Genomic DNA, 25,706 nt, shown 5'->3' with positions numbered 1-25,706 from the left:
TCATGTCCAGTGGGCACAATTTACTTCGGCTTCATGTGGAACAGAAGTCTGACAGACAGTCGTCATATAGTTGCCATTAATGATATATTACAGCTATGTTTTAGCTTGTGTGCCCATTCCGTATCGCATTTAAATTAGTTTCAGAGTCAGCGGACATCTAAAGAGAACATTGCTATTGCACTGCATGGTCATTAGCTGTCTACTACTTAAAGAAATATATCACCCAAAGTTGAATTTCTGTCATGAAATGTATTTTGTGTTCCAAAATCACATGACTTTTATCTGGCATACAGGGACAGTCCTGGTCACCATGTAATATCATTGTACAGAAGATAAGCTTGGACATTATTGCTGGACTCAAAAGTGTTTTCCACAGAAGAAAGTAAGGTTGGGTAAATGAGATCTGTTGAGTCTAATGAAGAATTCAGCTCTTTCTCTCTTTTTGTGTCTCTCTATACTTCTCCCCTCTCTCTCATTCTGTATAAAGATGAGTAATGTGTGCGGTGCTGTGCAGCACATGAGGGAATATTTTATCCTCCTCGGCCTGTCCTGGCAATGATGAATGTCCAGGGTGTGTGCACTGCAGAGTCACCCCCACACGCTCTCTCTTTTCTGTTCGTTCTCCCTTTTCTCTTTGACACTTGCTCTCTCTCTATCACTTCCTTTTACTTTCATTGTGTCTTTCATGTTCTCTCATCACCTGTCATCATCTTGACCTTCTTCTTCTTCCTGCACAATGCCACAGATAAAATAAGAAAGGTAGGGCCGAATCAAAGGGCCGTTGACACAAACATTACAAAGTTCCTCCAACTTGTCCAATGATGCAACTCAATAACTTCTTTAAACACACAAGCTTGTCTGTAAATAAAAATGGAAATTAAGAAATGTCTAAACTAAGGGGTTTATCAACCATTAAATTGTGTCACTGTTGCAATGTTATGTGCACTATTAGTGCTGTTATTGTAGTGCAAATATTTTTTGGTGAATTCCACCGGAGTGCTTTAATTTTATCCAATTTGTAATTTCTTGTTAGACATTGTTGGCATAGAAAAAAGATTTTTAGTAATCCAAAAACAAAAGCTTTTAACAAAAGGTCATTCACAAACAAGGGCCCTTGTTTTGCTCATTGGTATTGGGGAATAAAGGCCCCTATGAGTCTGAGACCCGAGACAGGTCCCAAAAATATTAACTGTTGCTGCTGTTAGTTTTACTTAACCCATCCTTGTTCACAGTACATAAAGAATGCAAGTTACTGAATAAACGTAAGTTATTTATATTATTTATACAAAAAAAAATTGATCTGTCAGCTTTAACAAGTGTTTTACTGGTCAACTTAACATTGTTTAGTAGAATGCAAAACCCTATAATATTGGACCTATTGTTGAGTTTACATAATATAAACAAGTTAATTCAGCATGACTGGTTGAGGGGGATTTTTCCATTATTCAATGAGCTTTAACTGTGCTAATGCCAGTACTGAGATCCCTCTCATCTGATTATCTCATTGTGTTTGACGTAAATGCAGTAAGTCTGTATATAATTTATGTATGACAACAAAAAGTACAATTGAGAAGGATAAATATTGAGTTTAATTAACTTAAAACTACTGGTACAATCGGAATGGTTTTACTCAAAAAAGTTTTGTCAACATTTCTTAAATTATTTTGTTCAACTAAAGTGTTATAATTGTTTTGTGGAACCACTTGATGCAGCTTTTTTAAGTAAATTCAACAAATAAATGTTTTGACTGTTTCTTGACAGAGGGGAAGATATTTATAATATCTTCTAAGGCAGTGAAATGCTGGGCGCTGACATCTCACTTGGTCTGATTCATCATTGCTCAAGAGCCTAAATGCTTTTCCAATGTCAATTGAGTTTGGGCACACCTGGGATACAAAATGTGTTGAGATGTACTGTCTTGTTGCTAATAGCCCATCTAATATGTCCCCTTGATCTATGTGTTTTGCTGTGAAGAACCCAAAGATGTGTATCTGTATCTAAGCTTGACAAGTTCATGGCAGAACTCCATTACCTTAATGTGCTTTTAGAAAGTTCCACTCACTTCCAATAGCTGTTGAGATGAACGATTTAAATGGTCTTCTTGGAAGATGTCCATCAAATTAGCAGTCTAGTGCCTACTGGGTAACCATGTAGTTTCTTTTTTTTCTTCTTAGCTAAAATATCCATTCTTTGGATGTCTGACAGGCTAATCACCCTTACCGGTTTAGGCTCAGAGCCTGGGCATCTTCCTCCATCGGGCCACTTCTCACCATTGAAGTCTGTCAGACAAGAGTGCTCATAACAGATCTTTCTGTGTCTAGTCTGTGTGTCTGGGAAGTTTTGTAAGTGGGGACATAATAAGTACATTTACAATTTGGGATCAGAAAAGGTCATTCTAGCCCAGTGTAAAGGGTAAACCGTGAACTGAAAGCTTGTGTAATATCTCCACTAAACCAGAATCCCCTGCGCAGCTATTAGTCTGCCTGGCTGAGAGGCTTAGTGTTAGACAGGAGGTTCTGGCCTTGCTGACGGTCCAGTGCAATAAAGGCCCTGCGACGGTGAAAGTTGTACACCAGCAAAGAGCTGCAAAATAGATGCACTCGCATTAGTGCGCTGCCTGGCGCCCACTCAGAACCCGACTGAGATTAATCACCTGTCACGAAGGGTTGTTTTCTACCTCTCTTTCTCTCTCTCTGTTTCTCTCTCCCTCTCTCTGTTTTCTTTTGCGGGGGAGCACGATACACAGACTTGTCTTTAATTCTGCTCGCCTGCCTACAGGCGCTACAGGATTGTGCCAACTCTGCAGCAGACAACATTGTAATAGTGTGTGTGTGTGTGTGTGTGTGTGTGTGAGCGGCCTCTTCAGTTAATGAAGGCATATGCAACAGAAACCAATAATCAAAGTACAGTCAGGTGGCTTTGGCTGAATATAAATTATTCCGAGTCTTATACTGGCCCTCTGCTGGACTGCACTCTTGTCTGAGAAGCCAGCAAGGGCTTTTTTAATAGAGACATATTGCTCCCATTGAGAGACAGCTGTTTTGCAATATTTACACAGAGGATGCTGATGGAGACACACAGAATTACAAGAATTGCATGTCATTACCCATTCTATCAGATAGTTTAGGCATGCTGAAACCATTATAGGTAACACTTTACATTGAGGTTGCCTTTATAAAGCATTTGTAAATGTGTTCATTAACGATAAATAAGTCATTTACAAATACATTATAAAGAAGATAAAACAATGATATAACGTGTAAACTCTATATACTGGAATTTAAAATCTTGCGGTCATGTTAAAATTGCATTTTCAATTAGGAAACAGAGGGTCAGTTTCTGGGACAGGGCTTAAGCCTAATGTTAGAGGTGTCTTGATGGAAAATAACTTACATTGGCATATCTTCAAATATATCAGTGCGGTTGTTTTGTCTTAAAATGCAAACAGTGATGGTTTTTGTAAAAGTGTGTTTCTAAAAAACTACTTCAATATCCTCATTTATGTAACTAAGCCCTAGTTTTGGTTTAAGCGGATTGCTGTCTGGGAAGACACCCTAGAAACTTTTATCATTGTAGAACCAACCAAACTGAATACATGGAAGTAATTTGAAAAATTTGGAACCTGTGTAATTTTTAGATAATTAAAATAACTAAAGCAAATTTGTATCATTGACCATGTCAAGGGCAGGGTAGTAAGTGAGTTGTCTGTTTTTGAAAAGGAATTCTTCAAGTATAGGCACATCTCAGGTGTGTGTGATGCTGAACCCTTATGGTGGGTGGTGTACTGGCTTATGGTGTACTAGCTGCCAGTGTGTCAAAACGAACTTTAACAGAGACACTATTAATGTTCTGCTTTATGTATAAGCAAATACATGTTGACATTTTATAAAATGATTGTTTTTGTCAGTCATCTTATAGTGTATTTGCTGCCTCACTTTTATGGCCAAAAAAAGCCTAGCTCCTCAACAAAGTATAACCAATAATCAGACATGTAAGCCATAATACACAGTAATATTTTTTTTTAAATGAAGAGGCCAAAGGGTTCCTGCTGTGCAGCCCTGAGCTGAGCAAAGTTTAGTTGCTTTACCATAGATTGTTATAACACATTTAATTAGGGAAATACACTTATCATTCACACTCAAAATTCCATAACCAGTAATTTCCTATCCTTCTGAATATTTTGTTTTTAGTCTTAGAGGTTTTACTGAGTTCAGATCTTTTTATTTAAATTGCACTTTCCACCAGGATGCATTGATATAAATGTTCATAGATATGAATGTTCTATAATAAGCTTATTCTTCTAGAAACATTAAATGCATTTCCATTGCACCTAATTGCTGGAGACATCTGCATCTACATCAGCTGTCCTGTTCAGGACCATTAGATATCTGATGTGATAAGTCTAGTCTGACGAGCCTGCCTGCAATATCTAAAATGTTATCAAAGATTCTTCGCCATTCGAAGGCTCCATGTATCTGATTTTATAATCAACCTCCTACACATGTACTAATCAGAGGCTTTAATCAGAACAAGAGAGCCCCACAAATAACCAACTCATCTGGAGCAATTACGGACTTCCCTCTGCATTAGACACATCTTGAGGTGTCTCTCTGAGAGGTGGGATTTGTTTCCATGAAAAAGTTGCTTGGTATTTATATAAAGAAGCAATTTAAATTGAGATGTAGGTCTGGTTTTATCATTTGATGGTCGACAGATTACAGTATATCTTTTCAAATAGTTAAGCAAAAAGTAGGTTTCTCACACTTCTCACACTTTTGTAAGGTCAATATCCGTTGAGGAAACCTTGTATATTAATCGTCAGGTACATTATGAGTCTTTATAATGGTTTGTTGTTAATTTGTATTTTCACAGACATCCATGATGAGAATGGACTGAGGCCAGTCATGGTATACATTCATGGTGGGTCCTACATGGAAGGTACGGGGAACATGATCGACGGCAGCATTCTGGCCAGCTATGGAAATGTCATCGTTGTGACCCTGAACTACAGGCTTGGGGTGCTGGGTAAGTCATTCTTTTTATTGAAATAACTCTGCATGGTTTTCAAAGAGAAATCTTGCTGACCTTCTTATGTTCTTTTTATGTTCAGCCTGTAATACATGTAATAAACATCTGCACATGTATTGAATAGGCTGATGACCTTGGAATGGTTAAAGAAGGGAAGGATCATCATTTAAAAGGTCACATTAAAAACCAAGATGATGTGAAATTTTTTCTTTTGTTCACTAGCAATGATAATAAAATACAATCATGTTGTGGTTTTAAGTGCTTATTGGTTATTATTCAACAATACTGTATATTGACAGAGGGCTGTGTGCTCCAGCCATGCAACTGCCTTTGAATTACATAGGAAATGGTAGCAGATAGAGAACGCAGCAATTAAACTTCAAAATGTTACTATAGGTCGAATTGTAATATGTTGAAATGGGCTATCTTATAACCTTTAAATAAGTCTGGATTACATAAACCCTTCTATATCACATGCCATTGCAGTACAGATATGCCTCAGTACGATGTGCAATCAATTAAAGTTTGAGAGACTCAGTCCTTCCATCTTTTCTTTTTCCACTTGGCTGTGCCAGGTAAACATTGAAATGGCATCATCGTTTTATTCACAGTCTTCCATTTTAGCTGTTCTCAGCCTTCGTTATCAGCTACGGCAGTCTGTGAGGCTGACTATATTTAGACGTGTTAGAGCCAGAGCGAAAAGGTGTAGACCTGCTGGAAAAAGTGTGTACCGGGGATTCAAGACAGGAGATGATGGAGGGAATGGATCTGGAGGAGAGGGAGAAAAATGTCTTTGTTATATGTGTCTCTGCTTCTCTGCCTGACAACGCTCAGCATGAAGTTGATGGAGATAGTCTAAAGTGCCTGGCTTTCTCCGCATTGCCTAGTCTTTATGGAGAACAGTTTGAAGCACAGTGGTGGTGAAAAGCAGTGCCCTAAATGTGATTGGGATATGCTCCCAAAGATGGGAAATTGCAGGCTTGTGTCCCCTTTGTACCCCTTCTCAAAGAGTGAGAGCTCTATCTCCAACTTAAAAGTTAATTCTTAACACCTCTGAGGTATGCTGCTGACAGAATGTGAGTGTGTTGGTGAAAGCTGCACAGACTTCTGCCTAGTTGGCTGATGCCCAGTCAGCCACCAGTGAGACAGATTTTCTTCCCAGCTGTTTTTAGACCTAGTGTTACAATGGCTTTATCCCACTTTTAGACACATGCTCAATGATTAGCGGAGGTTGAGGCGACCGTTCCGGTACGAAGATACCGTTCACAGAAAGTCATACATTTCTCTGTGGGATTAGCTAGTGACAGTAAAGGGCAGACAAATCATAGTTGTTTGAAATAGAAACAGTTATCATATGCTTAATAGGGTTGTTAGTGTGATAATAATCTGGGAATGGTTGCGATTATATGGGGATGCATTAATAAAATAATATTGTCTGATCAAGAATATATTTACAGTGTGTTTGCATGACAGTCTGACAGACTACCGTTCAAAGTTTAGGGTTACTTTTTAACGATTTAGAATAATAATTAACTGTAAACAATAGAATAACACAGAAGTAACTTTGGGAATTATGTTCTGACAAAATAAATAAATATATGTTATTTTGAGTTTAGTATTCAGTGCTGTTTATCAACTTTATCAATTCTTCTTCTTAAAGTATCCCTATGAGATGTGTCTTTAAACAAATATTCTAGCATGTAATTAATTCTTTCTTTTTCTTAAATATTCAGACAAAACCAACAATTTCAAAGGAATTTTATTTAATACAATAATATTTAGTATTTGTATTGAAGGAAATTATTATGCATGGCACAGTTAGAGAACGTTTACATATGTCTGCTGTTCAAAGCGGTGCAGTAAAACATTTTGGCTGGAGAAATAAGTACAGTATGTGAGGCAGCAAAAACATACAGCATGTTTTGGCATAATTGGGCATGCCTAAAGACTGAATACGTAATGATGTCATCTTTTTTTACATCGTTTAACAATGCAAAGAAGTCAGAATGCATGACACATTTTTGCAGCACCCCTTTAATAAAAATATTCAAAAATCATTACGTCACTATGCGTGTGTGCGTTCTTGTGCTTGTTTCATGCTGTCCTAGTAATTGCACCATCTGCAAACGGACACATGTGGCCTGCCGATGGAGGCAGTTAGAATGAACTGAGATGTGTCACTGGCACATGAATCTCTCTCCCGCTTTCTCTCGTACCGATGTGAGCAGACTGCTAATGCACTTTATAAAACAGCAGCATGTGCCTGTTTCTGCACTTAACCCTCTATCACAGAAAATGATTGTACCGCTTCCACAATTTGGATTGGATTTATTTTCTAAACAACATCCAATTCTTCCAATAATCAGTACCGGACTTCTGTGATTTCATGTACTGATTTGGACAGGACTGGGATCTTTCTAATTATTACTGAAACGGAAGAGTCTATTATCTGTACATGGGCTTTTCAAAAAAGGTTTTATAAGAAAGAAAATAACCCATACATGCGTTCAATTCATTTGGTATAAAAAAGGAATTAAAAGTGCATCTCTGAGGCAGGAATTTACCTAGCCGTGCTCCCCAACCTCAAAACTTATAACCTTGAAAGCTTTCCCTGTCTGAATAGCACTAACGTTTATTTTCTCATTACGCTTTATTTATGCAGTATTAAAATGAAGAGTAATATCAGATTTATGCTCTTTATATCACCGATCTCTGGCTGAATCGTTGGGAACCTTGAGACACAGCGCCTGCTTCCTGGTACTTTTCACTAAAGTCTATAACCATAAAATTGAACTGCAGAGAGTCTTGCAGGATCGGTGCATATCAGCTTCTATCAAACAGGGCATTAAAAAGCTCCCCAAATCACCCGTTCAGTCATTTAACAGGTAGTAGCTTACGCTAATAGACCCTTCTGCATTGGGACAATATCCACACAAATTCTTTATTCTATTGGTTTCTGTCTCTGTCAGTCTTTGTCTCCAATCCTGGCCTAGGAGCCTGTGCGTGAGTCTCCTTAGCAGGGCAAGGACAGACACTGCCCAGAGGAGGATGGCAAAGCAGGCTATTCTCAATCCACAACAGCGAATGAGAAACACAGTGATTTTGGGTCATGTTTTAAGCCAGGGGTGTCAAATTCATTTAAGGTCATGGTCCACGTCGGATTAAATGTCGCTTCATGTGGCTCTATTTCTGGTATTTGCTAAACCCAGGTGCACCCAAGGAGAGTATATGTGCAATACAAGCACATCTGGAGTAAGAATATAAATGTTCTTAACTGAATAGGTTTAATAAGGCACCAGAAAGTGAACATTAAGGGCATTGTTCACTCAAAAAAAATCTTTAATTAGTATGATAGTTCAAAGCCATATGACTCTTTATTCTCTGGGACAGAGAAGAAGATATTTTGAGAAATGTCTTTGTTGTTTTTTTCTATGCAATGGAAGTCAATGGGGGGCAATTTTGTTTGGTTACCAGCGTTCTTTAAAATATCTTCTGTGTTGTGCAAAATATTTAAGGTCATGCAGGTTTTGCACAACAAATGGTGTTGAAATGGTGTAAGAATTTCATTTTTGGATGAAGTAGCCATTTAACACGAAATGAATCCCCAAAATAAAGAGAACTGCCAACACAATCTCATTGCAATTCTTAACTATTTTACAATGTGCCAATTTCTTATGAATTCATAGTCATTCACAATAACCTTAATTATAAATGTCCTGGTTTTGTGCAAGTGATGGGTGGAATTATCGGTGGCGCTTCATTATTGCTTTTTTCCCATTTTGTCACAATTCACCATCATTATTTTATTATTATGAATTTCCACCCTAAAATAGTTCTGCATTGCTGTGAGAACTGTCTGGTAATGCTTAGTTAAATTATAGCCATATGGTAACATAAGGTATTTAATTGGAATTGGAAACAATTGGGAAATGAATTCCTTAAAATCTTCGTTATAGAGTGCCGCTGGGATGACGTGTTGTGTAGACAAACCCAGAAGTTAGCATTGTAGTGCACAGGTCACATTTTTGCATCACATTTTTGTGCAGTAATTACTTTATCCACAAGGTGACAACCATGTCTGTGTCCTTGGAACACAGTGAAACCTGCCTAACTGCACCTTATGGACCCCTGTAGGCCAGAAGAGAAAATTGCAATTAGTTGCAATGCGCATGTGTTGAACACCTGTTTGCGCCTTCGACTGTGAAATTATGCATACTTAGGCCTCATATAAAATGGCTACCTAAAAATATTTTTAATATCATGTATCAAATATCATTTTTATCCCTCAAATTATTTATGGGATATCATTATTTTGTGTTTTATGTATTTCAGAAGTCTTTTAAGCAATAGATGAGCAATAGCGTGTTACATTAATAACTTTTGGTATTTGGTTTCTGTTGACCTGTTGTGCTGTTTTGCTGTTCTGCTGGGTCAAAACGCAGAAATGATTGTTGCTGTATCATCCTGCCTCTAACTTGGCTTTCCTTAACACACACAAATGATAAAAAAGGTGGCATCTTATAAACACAAAGGATGTCAGTGAAGGACATTATGAGGTAGATGTGTCGTTGAGGGTTTGAGTGGAAAAAGAAGTGAGTTATCAAGAGAGTTTCAAGTAGATTAGAGATAATAGATCAACCCTTGGCTAGAAAGGGGGAATTCACACACAGAAAAGATGCCAATGAAGGAAAGAGGAGAGATTAAATGAGACGGAAACAAATTATACAATATATGATTGGAAATCGATAAAATCATGTGATACGGGATGTGATATGGGTTTGAGTTCAGCCTGATAGCACTTCAGTTCTTACTTAATACTGCTGTCCAGTTGCAACACATAACCTCTTTAAATGTATTGTGACTTGTCCCAACTGGTTGCACCTCTTTTGATGATGTAAAATATTGGTGGGTTCTGTTTTATTGATTCATTTAGGCCAAACCTGCCCAAATTAAGTATAAATACTCAACAAATACTCAACCTGTGAGTATATATTTTGGTGAATGATTAGAATGAAAGATTAGTCACAGGGTGACTGTCATTTTGACAGTCATACATGACTGTTACATGTTAAATGATAAATGTTTTATATAATATTATGTATAAGATGTGACTGTTAACCTGCATTTAATATAATTATTCATTTTAATAATTTGTTGAAATCAGATAATAGATAATACCATCAATAGATAATACCTAGTGATCTCAAACTTTTGGACGCCAGTGTTTTTAGTACTGTATGTCATAACAGCATACAGAATATCCTGTACACACTTCTTGTCATCTGTCTACATTTCCGGTGAATAGGGAATAGTATGGATGCAAGAAGAAGAGGCAACAATGTGAAGTTTAAGTTGAGGCAACTGCCTGAGGGGAGTCTTTATAGCGTGACATATGCAGCACACGCAAAACGGTGCTGTTAATGTTTTCCAACCACAATCAGCATAGAACACACAAACAATAGGTAAACAAGCTCTTTCTCTTGGCACTGATACCCAAGGCGGATGAGAGAGCTGATTTGTATTTACCAAAAGAATAAAAACAAAACCTAATTAAAGACAGATCAAGCCCCCACTGACATTTTCCTTTTAACACGTACACACACCTCACATGCTTTTGGAAATGCAGACCTCTAGGATTTAAATAAATGAGCAGAATCCACCCTGGATGATGCAAGTCCTCTTGTAGTGATTATTCAGACATTTTGAATCATCGTGGTCCTGGGAGAGGGTCTGGTTGCTCTGATAAGGTAGGCTACCTTGAGAGCCACTTGTTGAAATTCCTCGGTTGTGTAATTTATTACCTTGTAGCATGTTAATCTTTCCAACATAAAATAAGCTCAAAGGGGAGTGGGGTAAGCTGTGTCACTTGTTACTCAAATTGTCCTCTATGCAAAGAGAAACGTGACTCAAAATGAATATAACAGATTATGTTATAGGATGGCGAAAATCAAGAAAGTGTGCAATAGGTTCATATACAGTGTTGCCATAAAGCCTACTTAACTAATGTATTTGTAATTGAATTGACTGGTTATATTTAGTCAGCAACTGTTTTATCTTAAGAACCTTTAAAAATAGGCTACAGACTGCAATGTTCAGCCCAATTTTGCCCTATAATGTTTGGTGGTTTGTTCCTCTTTTAAATGTCATAATTGTCAATTGAATCATGTGAGGTAAGATACAGACTCAGATCCCCCAAACTGATCTTGTTGGGATTCCATGTTTTATAAGGACATTCCATAGGTATGATGATTTTTATACTCTACAGACTGTATTTTTTACCCCTAGACCGAAACACTCACACAAACCTTATTCCATTTTTCCATTTTCAAATAAACACAACAAAAGTTTGATTTATAAGATATTTTAGTAATGGGTTCTAAAAAATTTTCCCACAGGGTCGAACATACTGGTATTACTATCTTTGAAGAGACATTTGGTCCCCACACTGTATTAAACCTAAACAAGCTTCATTCTTCAATACATTTCTGTTAGATCAGAGGTTTGTGAATTAGACACATTTTTAACAATCCTCATTTTAACATAAAAGCTAGTTTTGCACATAGTGTGCCTGGTAAGGCTGAACTGCAGGCACATGAAGTATTTTTTATTTATTTTTGTTCTGAAATATTGTAAGCTTAAGTACTGTGTAATACATTACAGGAAAGAGAACACCTTGAAATGCCTTGATCACATACTGGATCAACTATTTACAGACCTGCAGTCATCAGTAAACAAATCTCCTCCTGTCATCTAACCGAAGATATACCGTGTTCGGCATAACCATATCTCTACAGGAACAGCGAGCTGAATTTGACCTGAAAATTGAGCTTTTCGTGAACCAGATGTACTGGAGAGATCTGGCCTTATTTTTTCCATAACTCTAGATGGCCTGGTACCTTTGAGAGGAGGACCCCTTAGTGTGTTGATTGGTTAATCCTTTGAAAACTGTCTGAAGTGCTGTGGATGACAGCTTGAAATTCAGAGACCCTGTGTGCAGGGGCACAAAGGGCAAAGGGTTAATATGAATCTGGCTGATGGCTCTGCGGCTGGTTCAGGCCTCTTGGGCAGTCAGGCTTAACATTTTTGTTGACTGCTGTGCAAGGGTAGATGTAGAGTTTTATTGCCCCGTGTTCATCATGTGGATGCTAATGTGTTATTTGTATTGCTTGTTTTTTGGTTTTGAGCTGCAATGTTGCAGTGGGACGGGATGGAGTACAAAGTGTAATTGGGAAAAACACAACATCTTAAAATTGCAATTGCTCTGTCAAAAGACAAAAATAAAGCAAGAATGGAAATATAATTAGAAATAACAGGATTTTTTTAACATGACAGAACATGACCATAACTTGACACAAGCAATTTAAGAGCACTACATTTTTAACATGTGTCAGTCCATTCACTGTTATAGGGGAAGGCTCACTGGAAGTGGTTGGTAAAGTTCAAGGGGTTCTTTTGTTCAAGTAAGGAATATGCATCCATTCTGCCATATTTACTTACTCTGCATATAGTTCTTTGAACACCTCCTACAACATTTATCTGTTTTAAACCTGCACTTTTCATTAACTCATCATCAGAGCTGATCACAAATATTTTCAGGAAATCTTAAACATTAAAAAGGAAACAATTATTATGTTTTTGGTGTTGTTGAGATGTTTACTGATGCAATTATTGTTATTGGGGAAAACGGATTGAAGAATCCAGGGGATTCTTTAAACATTATTTGACAGTTTTTCAAGCATAACATATGTAAAGTCCCTGTGAACCGGAAGTTGTGATAGTTTTTACTTCCGTATTTTGATCCATTTCCGAGTGAAATGGAATTTCTAATGAGAAAAATATTGGCCTTTGCTTTCGTCTTTCTATGCGACTTTATTGGATGTACGGTATAAAAATAGCCTGGCAGCAGACTGACTCTCCGAGTTACAGTTTACTAACGAGCTAGCTATAGAAAAAAGTTAACTGTACAGAATTATATGTTATGTTAGGTGACAAGTTGTTTACATCATTGATGGCTTCCTGTGGTTAAAATATTGGTCAGGCTCCCTACTGAGGGCCTGTTGCGCATATTACTTCCAACTTGAAATGATGGACAAGTCACATACACTCACCTAAAGGATTATTAGGAACACCTGTTCAATTTCTCATTAATGCAATTATGGTGGTGGTGTAATGGTGTGGGGGATGTTCTCTTGCCACACTTAGGCCCCTTAGTGCCAACTGGGCATCCTTTAAATGGCACAGCCTACCTGAGCATTGTTTCTGACCATGTCAATCCCTTCATGACCACCATGTACCCATCCTCTGATGGCTACTTCCAGCAGGAAAATGCTCCATGTCACAAAGCTCGAATCATTTCAAAATGGTTTCTTGAACATGACAATGAGTTCACTGTACTAAAATGGCCCCCACAGTCACCAGATCTCAACCCAATAGAGCATCTTTGGGATGTGGTGGAACGGGAGCTTCGTGCATCCCACAAATCTCCATCAACTGCAAGATGCTATCCTATCAATATGGGCCAACATTTCTAAAGAATGCTTTCAGCACCTTGTTGAATCAATGCCACATAGAATTAAGGCAGTTCTGAATGCGAAAGGGGGTCAAACACAGTATTAGTGTGGTGTTCCTAATAATCCTTTAGGTGAGTGTATGCCCAGTGCATTATGTGAGCAAAACATCTGCCTATACAGTAGTATTAAAAGTGTTATTAAGCTGTCAGATAAACAGAACATGACGGAAACTGGGCAACAGGCTGTCAGCTTGCTATGAAGACCAACAACAGAAATCTTAATGATACACCAGTCTAAATTCAAGTTTTTCTGTCTGAGGTAATATTTTACATGACACAATCATTACAAACTATCCTCATATTCATACATGCCAGACTTAATGGATTTTACTCTAGCCAAAACTTCTAAGCTTCTACATTAATATGCAGACAATGTAATGCATGGATTCATGGATCTAGAATTTAAGTAATTTAATATAAGGAAAAGCCATTCTGAGATTGTGGCTTAGAGATGATAATTATGTTCCTATTATGTTCTAGTTTTACTTTTGCCATGAGACAGAAATTAAGAAGGCTTGACCTTTGCATTTTCAAGGGTTTTTAGTAGTTCATAGTTTATTTATTTACTTTGTTTGTGTGTTTTCCTTTTTTCTAGCTCATGCGTTTTGTTCTCAGTTGAATTTCATTTTAGGATCAACTAGTCTCTGGTATGAACTAGATGTTTTTCTTAAAATGGGGTATATGCACATTGAGAGATGACGTACTTCCACTAAATTCTCAGCCAGCTTTGTTACATCCAGAGCACGCAGCAACAGTATGCCGTTTTTCAACGACTTGTGTCAAAATATCCAAACACTATATCATACATCGACAAAAAAAGGAGAAGTGCTTCAGGTTGTCCTTTTCAAGCTACATTCACAAATATGAAAAAGGTAAACTTTTGCCATTACTTGAGGCTTGATCACTGAAACAAATAACAATGTTCAGTGCTTAAACTGAAACTGAAGCAACTGAGACAATTTTTTAAATATACTATATGTAAAGATTATTTAGGCATAAAATGAATGTGTATTGTATTGGTAAAAACATCTATAATAACTCTAATAAACAAGTTATAAAAAACATTAAAATAACAAAATTAAATAGCTCCTTGCCATGCTGTATTGTTCCATAAAGAATCTTTAACATCCACAGAACCTTTCTGTTGCATAGACAAGAAAAAAAGGATCCACAGACTGTAAATTGTAAGAATGAGATGGTCATTTTTGGCAATGTTGCTTTAGCCAAAAATTCAATAGGCCTGTCAAGCTTTGTATATTTCCGAACAATTTAGAGTCCAGAACAAAGTTTAATGGAGTGGGGAAACCCAAAACCTTCTCTACATTGAGTTTTCTATTTTCTGCTTGTCGCCCTCCCCATGCTCACTCTTGAGGGAAACATTTTAGCAGTGGGTTTTTTTAGATGAAAGATTACTTTTTTAATTGAAAGTTACTGTGATATGACCGTGTGAACTGTACCAGCTTTATTACTACAATACACAGAAAACGAATGAATTATCACTACTTAATTTCAGAAACACTTATCACTCTACACCAATATATATAGCCAATTAGAGCATTATGAAGGTACTTTAAAGCATAATAGTCAAAATTTAGGAAACTGCAATGGCAGATCTGGTTTAAGTTCTCCATTAGCCTATTGGCCTGAGATCCATGAAGCAGATTAGCATAAAATGCAAGAGATTTACGATTAATTTGTGTGTTGATGTTGCTTAGGACCTCCAAGGTTAGGGGTTCGATCCCGCTTCCGACTTGTGTGTGTGGAGTTTGCATGTTCTCCCCGTGCCTCGGGGGTTTCCTCCGGGTACTCCGGTTTCCTCCCCTGGTCCAAAAACATGCATGGTAGGTTGATTGGCATCTCTGGAAAAATTGTCCGTAGGGTGTGAGTGCGTGAGTGAGTGTGTGTGCCCTGTGATGGGTTGGCACTCCATCCAGGGTGTATCCTGCCTTGATGCCCGATGACTCCTGAGATAGGCGCAGGCTCCCCGTGACCCGAGGTAGTTCGGATAAGCGGTAGAAAATGGATGGATGGATGGATGGATGTTGCTTAGGAAGTAGAAAAACTAAATGTCCTTGTAAAGACATATTTAAAACTGACACAAGCAAAGCTGCTCCTTGATATGGAAAAAAGTTCAAAACTTAAATTCCTTTATGTTAAAGGTTCCAAAGATACTATTTTGTTTTCTCTAATTAGAATTTTCCCTACCAAAATAATCATAATTGAGATTTGTTAATTTTTCCTATTCATCTCAATGTCCTACATTTTTCAGCTAGTCTTAAATTATACATAATGTTTTGATGCGGTTGTCTGATTAGAATTCATGAATAAGATTTTAAATATGCTGTTAACAGACATATAATGGAATGTTAATGGCTTGACAGTAATTACTGGCTGATCCCTGCTGAGGATGATTTTAATTACATGCGCTTGAATCAGATTAGGACCCTTAGTATATGTCGATATTCAGAATGTCAACATGAGCTGTACTTACCTTTTAAGCTCCTCATATAACAAATTACTTTCAGCTATATGTGCAATTTAATGCAAATAAACATCACTTTATAGATTATAGTTTGTGTTTTTAAATCAAATAATACGCAGACAAACACCTTGCTAAAGGTCACCGGTGGGCTTGTGTTTTAATGTTCCAACATATAGCGCTAGTGTGCTTACGGTAACCCAATTTTGGCAATTTAATAAAGTATTGTTCCACAAGTCATAAGGGCCACTTTCAATAATTTATTGCTTTTCTATCATTTTCTATCCTGCAGTCCCCCTTCACTTTAATTCTATTGAAAAGAGTCGCCGAGATAGCTCTAAAATATTTACTTTTTTTTTCCACAGAAGAAAGGAAGGTTTGGAGTAAAATAAAAGTGAATAAATACAGTTTTTTATTTTGGGGTGAACTAGTCAATTTAAGACTAAAATCTGCCCAGGCACGAGTTCTCTGAAATAAATACTGATTGCATGTTTTCGTTTTACAGTGTTGTACCAAAGACCGTACTGTTAGATGAGTGCTTATTACTGTCTGTAATTGTATGTATGAGGTGATTCTTTGCCATAGCTGTTCTCGGGATGATGTCTACAAGTACTAAAGACATCCTGTAATGGCATGTCTTTCTCTATTTTCTGCTTCATCCAAATGATACTCATGAACACGTTTTCATCTGCCATGCTGCGATAAAAGACAAGACATCTAATTTAGAACAATGCGATGGCTTTCATGAAGTACAATGCTTGGGGTCACAGTTTGGTGTAGTGTTTAGAAAATCCATCTGTTGGTTGTTTTTTAAGCCAAGCTCACACTCCGGATCCTGCAGAACGAATGCTTGAATTTCAGTTGATACCAAGCTGTTCACTGTAGCAGGTATCTGCCTGATGAGCTGAAACTGAGACCTGTCAGAGTAGATGCTGTCTATTCGTTGCAAATCTTTGATAAAGAAGAGGAAAATAGAAAATCCAGAGGTTGCCAAAAACAGCGTTGTCCAAAGCCTCTTTTTCAGGTCTATTTAGCTACAGTTCTGCAGGGGTACTGTTCTCCACAGTTTATCATCAACCCTATTGTCAATAAAAAAACTTCTAAAGTTGTCTTATATTTTTAAGTAAAATAAAATTGACTTAAATGTTATTAACACTTTGACTTTAACAATCTAGTTCTATTCTACATAATGAAGGCATTTCAATTACAATATATAAAATATAACTAGGTTTTTTAAATCAGCCTAATATAATTTTTTCCGGATTAATTTAACATTTTTAAACAACATTTGAACCACCGTTGAAATAGGCTACATATCTGAGCAAACATTTCCATTTCCCTTAATTATTTGAAAAGAAAGGTGTTACAATGTACAAGTTATGCAGTTTAGCTAGATTTCAGAACAGAAAATTAAGAAAAGAAAACATTGTGTTGCTTAGCAGATGCTCTTTCATTACGCAGTTCTCAGTTTTAATTATGAATCTTGTATTTGTTGTTTGTCTCTTTCAGACATAAAATGAATGTGCTTGGCAAGCCTCAGATAAGATGTAAAGAAGTTTAATGAAATGTTTGTAGACTTAGTATTATGAAAAACCAGAACACAGTTTGTAAAAATTGTCTGATCTCTTCTTAAACAACAGCTGACATACTGTATGTGAGACTGTGACCTCCGGATATGAGATAAAGATATGAGGAATAAAGATAATAAAGACGTTCAGTCATGCAACCCATCAATTTTCTATTTCTGTATGAGACAGATATAAGGCAACCGGACCTCATGCTGTGAGGTTTTTAGGCTTGTTTTGATTTCTCTGAAAAAGGACTCGGGTAAAGCATTAGAGAAACAAAAAACAAAAGCAAGTTCATTTGCATGTTTCTCTAAGGAATGAATTTTTCTCCAAGATTAAAAGTGATTAAATACAAGTGTCACAAAATGACTAGAGGCTATCGAGCGAGACAGCAAATCATCCACCGGTCATGATAAAGGTCGTCACCCTCATGCAAGGCACACATGAGAAACGCTCTTTATATTACATTTAATTAAAAAGAGGCTTTGTAAATGAATGTGCATATAGCTGTAGTTTCCCCCTAGTGCTTTAGTACGAACAGGATTAGCATATTTTACTATGAACGCCAAAGTAAACAGCTATACGGGACCTTGTTGTAGAATCACAGTAACCAGATTTATTACAATGTATCATGTTTTAAGTGAATGTGCTGTTCACGTAATCTAATTAAGGACGTTCTCACATCCAATTGAAATTTACGAGAAAGACATTTGCGATAGATCATGTTCTAAATAACAAAACCTTAATTGTATAAGATAAAACAACTACATTTTAGTCACACTTTTTCACACAAGCTTTCACAAACTATTTATTATGCTACTTCATGGGACCACAGTGAAATATAATATGATTTTCACATCAGCTAGCATACTGTATATCAATCCAAATGTGGCCACTTTTGTTCAGAGTTAAATCTGCTTTCATGTGTATTTTATGAATGATATCGTTGGTTTTTCATTTGGGTCATGTGTTCCAAGGCCTTGTAAAGAACTCCAGCTCTTGTCGAGGATTTGTTTGTGTTTTGACATGGTTTTGTATTTGCTTAGTATTGATCCAAGTCTAATGTGTCCTCTCTACTCCCCTCTCTGCATAAACAGTCTCAATGATACAACAAAGAATATGAGCACCCAAGTACTTTCTACTTAGAACAAACTCTATGAAGGACTTACTTTGTGCCAGACAAATAAATTAAAAACAAAATGAGACTAAATGTCACCACTAATTGGTGCCATCCTTCATATTAGTGTATCAGTACTGAGCTATAAAATTAGAATTTGATGGGAAATCTAAGGATGGTTTCCTTGTAAGCATGTACTGTATGTACAGCCACAGAAAAAACTAAGAGACCATTTCAACTGCTTACTTTGTGAACTACTAACAACATTTCTCCCCAATTTCAAATTAAAATATTGTTTCTATATGCATTTTATTTGCAGTAAATGTAAACTGGAGAAACAGGTTGAAATAACAAAGAGGTGCTCTGTATATTTTCAGACCTCAAATACTGCAAAAAAATCAAGTTCATATTCACTTTTAAGCAACAGGCTACAACAGCATATCTGTATGTATTTCAAAAAGATTTTTTATGTGATAACCTTGATTTTTTAACACCGTTTTCATGTGACTTGTCATGTCAGTCTTGTTCAGAAGTCAGTGCAACTGATCAGAATGTCAGCCATTTTAAGTGCTGTCCCAGTCGTTAAATTGTTCATTCCCTAAAAATTCCTACAATGCAACGCAAAAGTCAGGGAGCATTAATGCTCACTATGTTCCCTTACCGGAAATCATGTGAAGTTTTTAAATCAGTTTAAAGGAAATTGCACAAGCCAGCTCAATAAACTTAATGAAATGTGAACGTTTAGTTCATGTCATGTATAAACATACATTAGACAGGCAGGGAACACAATATACTTAACAATTTAATTTCATATTAGACCAAATTTGTGCACAGATAGGTACCAAAATAATCCAAGTGTTTCTCGTATATATGCCAAAAAAGATTAAAAATAACATAGGTTTTGATTGGAGGGTCATCCCGTCATCTACAGTAATGTGTTTTAACAGTATATACAATAATTCATGAAAAAAATGCCATAAAACACAGTCATGATAAATATGTTAACAAACAAACAAAACAAAAAGTGTCTTTCATTATTTATACAGTATTGACTATTATCATTCGGGGGCTTTGTGCAAAACTATTTGTTTTCAAGTCTCAAATTTTTAAGAACGTGTCAAACCAGCATTGTATTCAATGTTAACAAGTTAAATATTTTAATTATCACAGTAACTCTTCCTCACACCGGCTTCGTCATTGCCTGGCTGATTCCTCAAAGTCAAAGGGGAAAAGCATTGCATTGTGTTTGGTTCTTGTGAGCCTTGAGGTGCAGATAACCTGTCTAAATGAGCACAGCAGATTCTGACATCCATCATCCTCAGCGACAGGAAAGCATTTCCCTGGCGTGATGTTCATCTTGCGAGTGAAAGATGGTAGCCTGTAAGGGACAGTAGACTTCATCATGAACCTGTGTGGTTCCCACTAAACTTCTGAGGAATGTGTACTCACTTCCCTGCAAGCAGATTATGATGGAGTGATTTGAAGAGGTCTGACTTTAAAACTGAAAGGTGATTTGTGCTGGTGTTATTGTTGTCTAGAGGTTAAAACCCCTTACCTCCCTGTCTGCACTTGGGTCCTCTGTCCTCATCTCACCCGAGAATCATGACAAGAAAACTGGAGTCTGTGGAGTATTATGAGAGACACTTCATGAAATCAGCAGCTTGTGACAAGATCATAAAATATTTAGTCTGAGTAAACAAAAAATAAATCGATGAATTCTGATGGCAAATTTAATCAATAGTCCGACAGCCTCATAATAAATGCGTGTGTTAATGCAGCATTTTCTAACTAGCTTCAATATCCTACAAACTCAAAGAATAATACTGTACATGGTGTATAGATCGGGCAGATTTTGGCCTCAAGAGAGCTCTTGCAGAGACTTGGGTGTTAGTAAGAGAGAACTCAGTGTATTTGTCAGATGGCATGGACACGTGGGTTTCGCTGCCCTGCAGATAGCAACCTGGAAGACTCTGATGGATCTGATTGCCATGCTTTTTGAGGACAGATGGCTTGTGTTGAGGTGTGTGTGTGTGGACTCGCAACAGTGGGATTTAATTCCCTCTGACCCTGATCTTGGTTAAGCAGTCTTCATGTTTTACCCTGTCCGTAGTTGTAGGAATCCTGAAGTGATAATATGTTATTTTCTGCTGAACTGTAATATATATAAATATACATATTTTTTTGCATCTGTTCAATCACAGAGTATTTATGGAGGCGTGTCGTATCCTCTGCCTTTCCTGCGGCTTCTAGTAAAGGGCAAATTCACATTATATCAGACATCAAAAAATAAGAAATTCCCTCACATGTGGTTTGGGAAATCAGTCTTCACTGAAGGAGTTTCACCTATGGATCAGAGACACTGATGAAACCCAAGTAAAAGGGTTTGATCAAAATTCGTGTTCCTGCTTTGGGACAACATGCAGTTCAGAGCGTGTTTTATTTATGTTCAGGAAGTGCAATCAGTCTTACATCTCAGTTTTTGACCCCAGTGCATGACAAAAATTGGGGGATATAATTTGACGTGACTAATAAAACTTTGGTTTTAACTTCATTCTTATTTTATGGACACTGGTGTATGCTCTCCCATTAGATAGAATTGTTATAATTTTACTAAATCGCAAATGAGATGGCTTTAATGTCTTATAAAACAATTATATGAAAAAGAGAACAGAAAGAGACTTCCTGAAGTTTGTTTTAGAAGCTATCAGCAGTTGCTTAAAGCTGCATTCAGTTACACATTAAAAATGAAATAAAATGTTACTGGGCAAAGAATGAATTTGTTACGATTATATTGAACCATCTGTATATATTAAACTGAACCCTTGTTGATAGAGTCTAAACGTAAAAAAATGTCAGTCTATGAAAAAAAATATATATTTAAAAAAAAAGGACGCGTTTTCAATAAACAATATACTTTGTAGGATTTCTGTAAAATAAAATGCACAATCCAGAAGCAATAATACCCAATGTATGGAGAAGGGATGCCTCTTTATAGAACATGAAATAGTTACTTTATATCAATTTCATGTGTCAATTTATGAGGTACATTGGGCGTTATGGATGTGACAATCCTGAAAATGGCACTTACCTAACTAAAAAAAAATGTCATGCACTAAAAACAAAACAAATGTGCTGCAAAGTTCAAAGCATGGAAGGAAGGAGGCGGGAACCAGCGAACATTTAACAAACTTTAATCAAAATAAACAAACCATAACAAGGAAGTAAAAGGTCGGCAGGCACCTCAAGGTCGACTGCCGGCCATAAGAACATAAATAAAAACTTAAACATGTCCGGGCCCAGTCCTCTCTCGTCCGTAGTCCTGTCTCTTGTCCTCTTATGCTCCCGATCTCCTCCGTGAGATAAGCGGGACCGGTCTGCACACAGCTGATTCCAACCATCACCCAACTATCCCGCCTTCCTTGTTACAAAATGCTTTACAAATTTGAAGAGAGAACATCTGTGCTGTTACCATAGTAAAATCACTTGTGAAAACATAATTTTTTCGTGGTGATGTTGACATTTTCACGGAATTGCCCTACTGCGTGTTGAGAATTATATTGTTAAAATTGGTCTGTGGTCCTTATGGCTGTGATTTCCCACAGTTTAAGAAAAAAAATAAAAAAAGATTTGTCAAAGGTTTGAAGTCTTGAAGTGAACAGCAATTTTATTTTCAAACATGGATGGCGAAGAAAGGCAAAAGTTGTTGATTACAGCTGAAAGGTTCATTGTATAAAATTTAGATGTAGATAGAAATAGAAATAGCTCATTCTAAGGTAATTAAAACATAACTCTTCATTGTGTAAGGTCTTAACAAACCTCTAAATATAGCTGTTTTGGTCGTGTGTTGTTTTTATGAAATCATAGTGTAATTAAAAAACAGACCACGACACGCTTTCTAAGTTGTGTCACACGTCAGCATAGGAGGCAATTCTCGCTATTAACAAACCATTAGCTACAACTTTTCCCCCAATAAACTCTTAATTTATTGCTTATTATTAGTAAGTAAGGTAGTTGTTAGGTTAAGGTATCAGGTAGGATTAGGGGTGTAGAGTATGGTCATACAGAATATATGCTATATAAGGACAAATAAACAGCCAACATGTCAAGGCATGCTAATAACAACTAATTACTAGTGAGAATTGCTATACCCTATACTAAAATGTTGTTCTTCATGTAAGACATTTACTGTATGTCCACTAGAAATGTTTAGGCCTACATCAAATTTCAGATCTCTATTAAGTCTCCTGCCCTATAAATGCGCAACCTCCAACAATACATTTAACTCTGTCCAGACATACGCTATACCTCCCCCATTCCTATCCATCAATGTCACATGTCTGTTCTTCAGATGAGCTGTCGCTGTACAGTGATAAGCCGTCCCTGTGGACAGACACCCACACACTCTTGTGTCCTTCACCTGAGTGACCTGTCATTCTGAATACTTTCCACAGCCTTGATTCCTGTGACAGCTGAACCATACATCAGAGCAGGAAAGACCTTCATGATCAGAGAGTGTCTGGACCCCATTACCCAAAGGGCCCATCATCAGTCTCCCACTCACTACTGATCCTTGTCCAGTCAAACTGAGTAGACTGGACACCTGTCTTAGTGTGAAGTATGAGACATACATGTAAGATAGGCTTAGGACAGTACTGTGTGCATACTGTCCAGCAGAAGATGATTAGTGAGCAAATAAAGTAAGGTAGAATAGGAAAGCATCTTTTGGTTATGCGTTTTTAATCCCTCACATTGAACTGTAAACATGACACACGCCGTTTGATCTCTGTGAGGCATAAACTGCCATCAAGGGTTTTTTATTCATATTAATACTGTTTTGATCATGGGATATTGCTCTTCAAATCCTACTGTGTCCATGTACGCAGTTGGGACTCAGAAACAGTGTTTTCTCTCCACTAGAGAGCCGACCAACAGGCGTTCACAGCCATAATGCAACAGCTTAGCTTCCTGTAGACGAGCTGGGTAATATGTATACCTTGAATGCACTATAAGCGCTGTGGAGAAAAGCATCTGCCAGACATATAAATGTAAATATATTCTACAGCCTAGGTCCAGGAGACATAACAGCCATAGGTTATTGAGTTTCCGGGAGTCATTAATGCTTTTATGAGCAATAGAGATTCATATAGACACAGAAGCAAAACCATATAGATGCCTTGGGAGCGAGAATCCCCACAAACAGAAAAGCGTGAAAATAAAGCACCAGACAGAGGCAAAAAAAGAGCATATTGGGAATATATCATGGTCCGGAAAAAGACATCGTCCATCAAAATCTGTTCTTCTGACAAGTGCAGAATGGCAGCAAGTGGAGCAGAAAGAGAACTCCATCAATTACCGGTGAGTTTTTTTGCTGACATATGAGAATATTTTGCCTTTACAACATCCTGGCCCTAAAGCTTATCCACTGCTCAACACAATGCTGCCAGGACTAAGTCTTATAGAGTCATATATTAAAGATTTTCTTATTTGTGCATCGGGGGCCAAAGATAAAACACCGACCCACAAGGGCTAAAGATTCAACATCTCGCTGTGGCTAATTTCATAACAGTCTATTGAAATTAATTCATAAATTTATGAAGGCAATTACATTCACAGCACAAATTGGTCTAACTGAGTGCAGACTGAGGTCTAACTGCCTCTTAACTCAGCGTGTGCGTACGCACACACACACAAAAAATATACTTCCTGAACTTGCATGAGAACTTATTAAGAGTTATGAACTGTTCGTTCCCTCAGCACTACAGCTATTTTTTACTGTAGCATCCTGCAAGCCATGCAGTACTTCTCTTAGGGGTGTCAGATAGATTCTAATTACCTCGGCAGAATTAAATGAACATACGCTAATGGATCATGGGAGGCATAGCCTGGCTCCAAGGATGTGTAACCAATTGCACTCTTCACGCTTCAGCGGGACTGGAGGGGATGGAGGATTTTTTTACACCAGACCTTCTATATGTATTACCTATCCATCAGGCTGTTTTGTGAACAAAAGAGGGGAAGTTATTGATAATTTAATTTTGTTCATTTAGTCGGGACATGTGTGGTGCATTGTTACACATTTGAGGATAGTGACCTGTAATGCTTTATTAGACTGTTAAAATAAATGATTCCTGATTGACAGCCGCTAAGTATGTCTCTGTTGTGCTTGTCAATGCACTTAAGGGACACTCATCTCATCATCATGGCAATGGTTTGTGATCAGTTCAGATAATGCCAGGTCGTCTCTTTTTCGTATCAGTGTGAATTTAGCTTTAACTTTTGGCTTTAACACATAGGTCCAATTAACTTTTATGCTTTGTCCTTTCCTGTTTTCAATGCAGCATTTAACTTTTTAAAATATCTTTATTTAAGGTTTTTTATATGGTCTAAACCAACTAAACTAAATTAAACCAAAAGAAAGTTGATGTTTATTAGTTTTTCCCCAAGAAAAGGTGTCAGAGTGATTGTAAGGTATATACCAGTTTCATTTGCTGCATGTGGTGAACAGAGTTGAAGTAAAACCTCAGTGTTGCACTGTGTGTTGACAGTTGCTTCAGTTTCCCTGCTGTCTGTACTTTTCCTCTCCTTTGAAATGAATGGTACCTGACTGAGCATAGAACTCTTGGTATTTTACAGTCCTGTTTCCCACGTACATACTGTGAACTTATTACAAAAAAAATAATAAAACTCTTTACTTACTCTAAACTTAATCGTCCCTTATGCAGCCTTCTCTGATATTATAGAAAATGACTGCCCATCAAAAATTTACTTTGTTTTTAATGATATTTAAGAGATGTACGTTTTTTTAAAGCTTTTTTATTTTGCTTTAAAAAAACAACAACAACAAAACAAACAACATAAAGGAGGGTCCTACTACATCATTATACAAAAACAAAAAATACAATTATTGGTTACACGTACACAGAACAATAACAACATATACAGAAT

General features: G+C 37.1%; 1 protein-coding gene across 3 annotated transcripts in view; it reads left to right on the top strand.

The window, feature by feature from the left end:
• Positions 1-25,706, top strand: part of nlgn4xa (neuroligin 4 X-linked a) — a 79,534-nt gene that overhangs the window by 20,506 nt on the left and 33,322 nt on the right. For all 3 annotated transcript variants that reach the window (XM_056734618.1, XM_056734610.1, XM_056734599.1), the window contains one exon: positions 4,873-5,025. In XM_056734618.1, coding sequence (XP_056590596.1) covers positions 4,873-5,025 — 153 coding nt within the window. The remainder of the gene's footprint in view (positions 1-4,872; positions 5,026-25,706) is intronic.

This window comes from Triplophysa dalaica, chromosome 2 (assembly GCF_015846415.1).
Source record: "Triplophysa dalaica isolate WHDGS20190420 chromosome 2, ASM1584641v1, whole genome shotgun sequence".
NCBI classification, from domain to species: Eukaryota; Metazoa; Chordata; class Actinopteri; order Cypriniformes; family Nemacheilidae; genus Triplophysa; species Triplophysa dalaica.
This window is presented reverse-complemented; position numbering and strand designations above follow the sequence as displayed.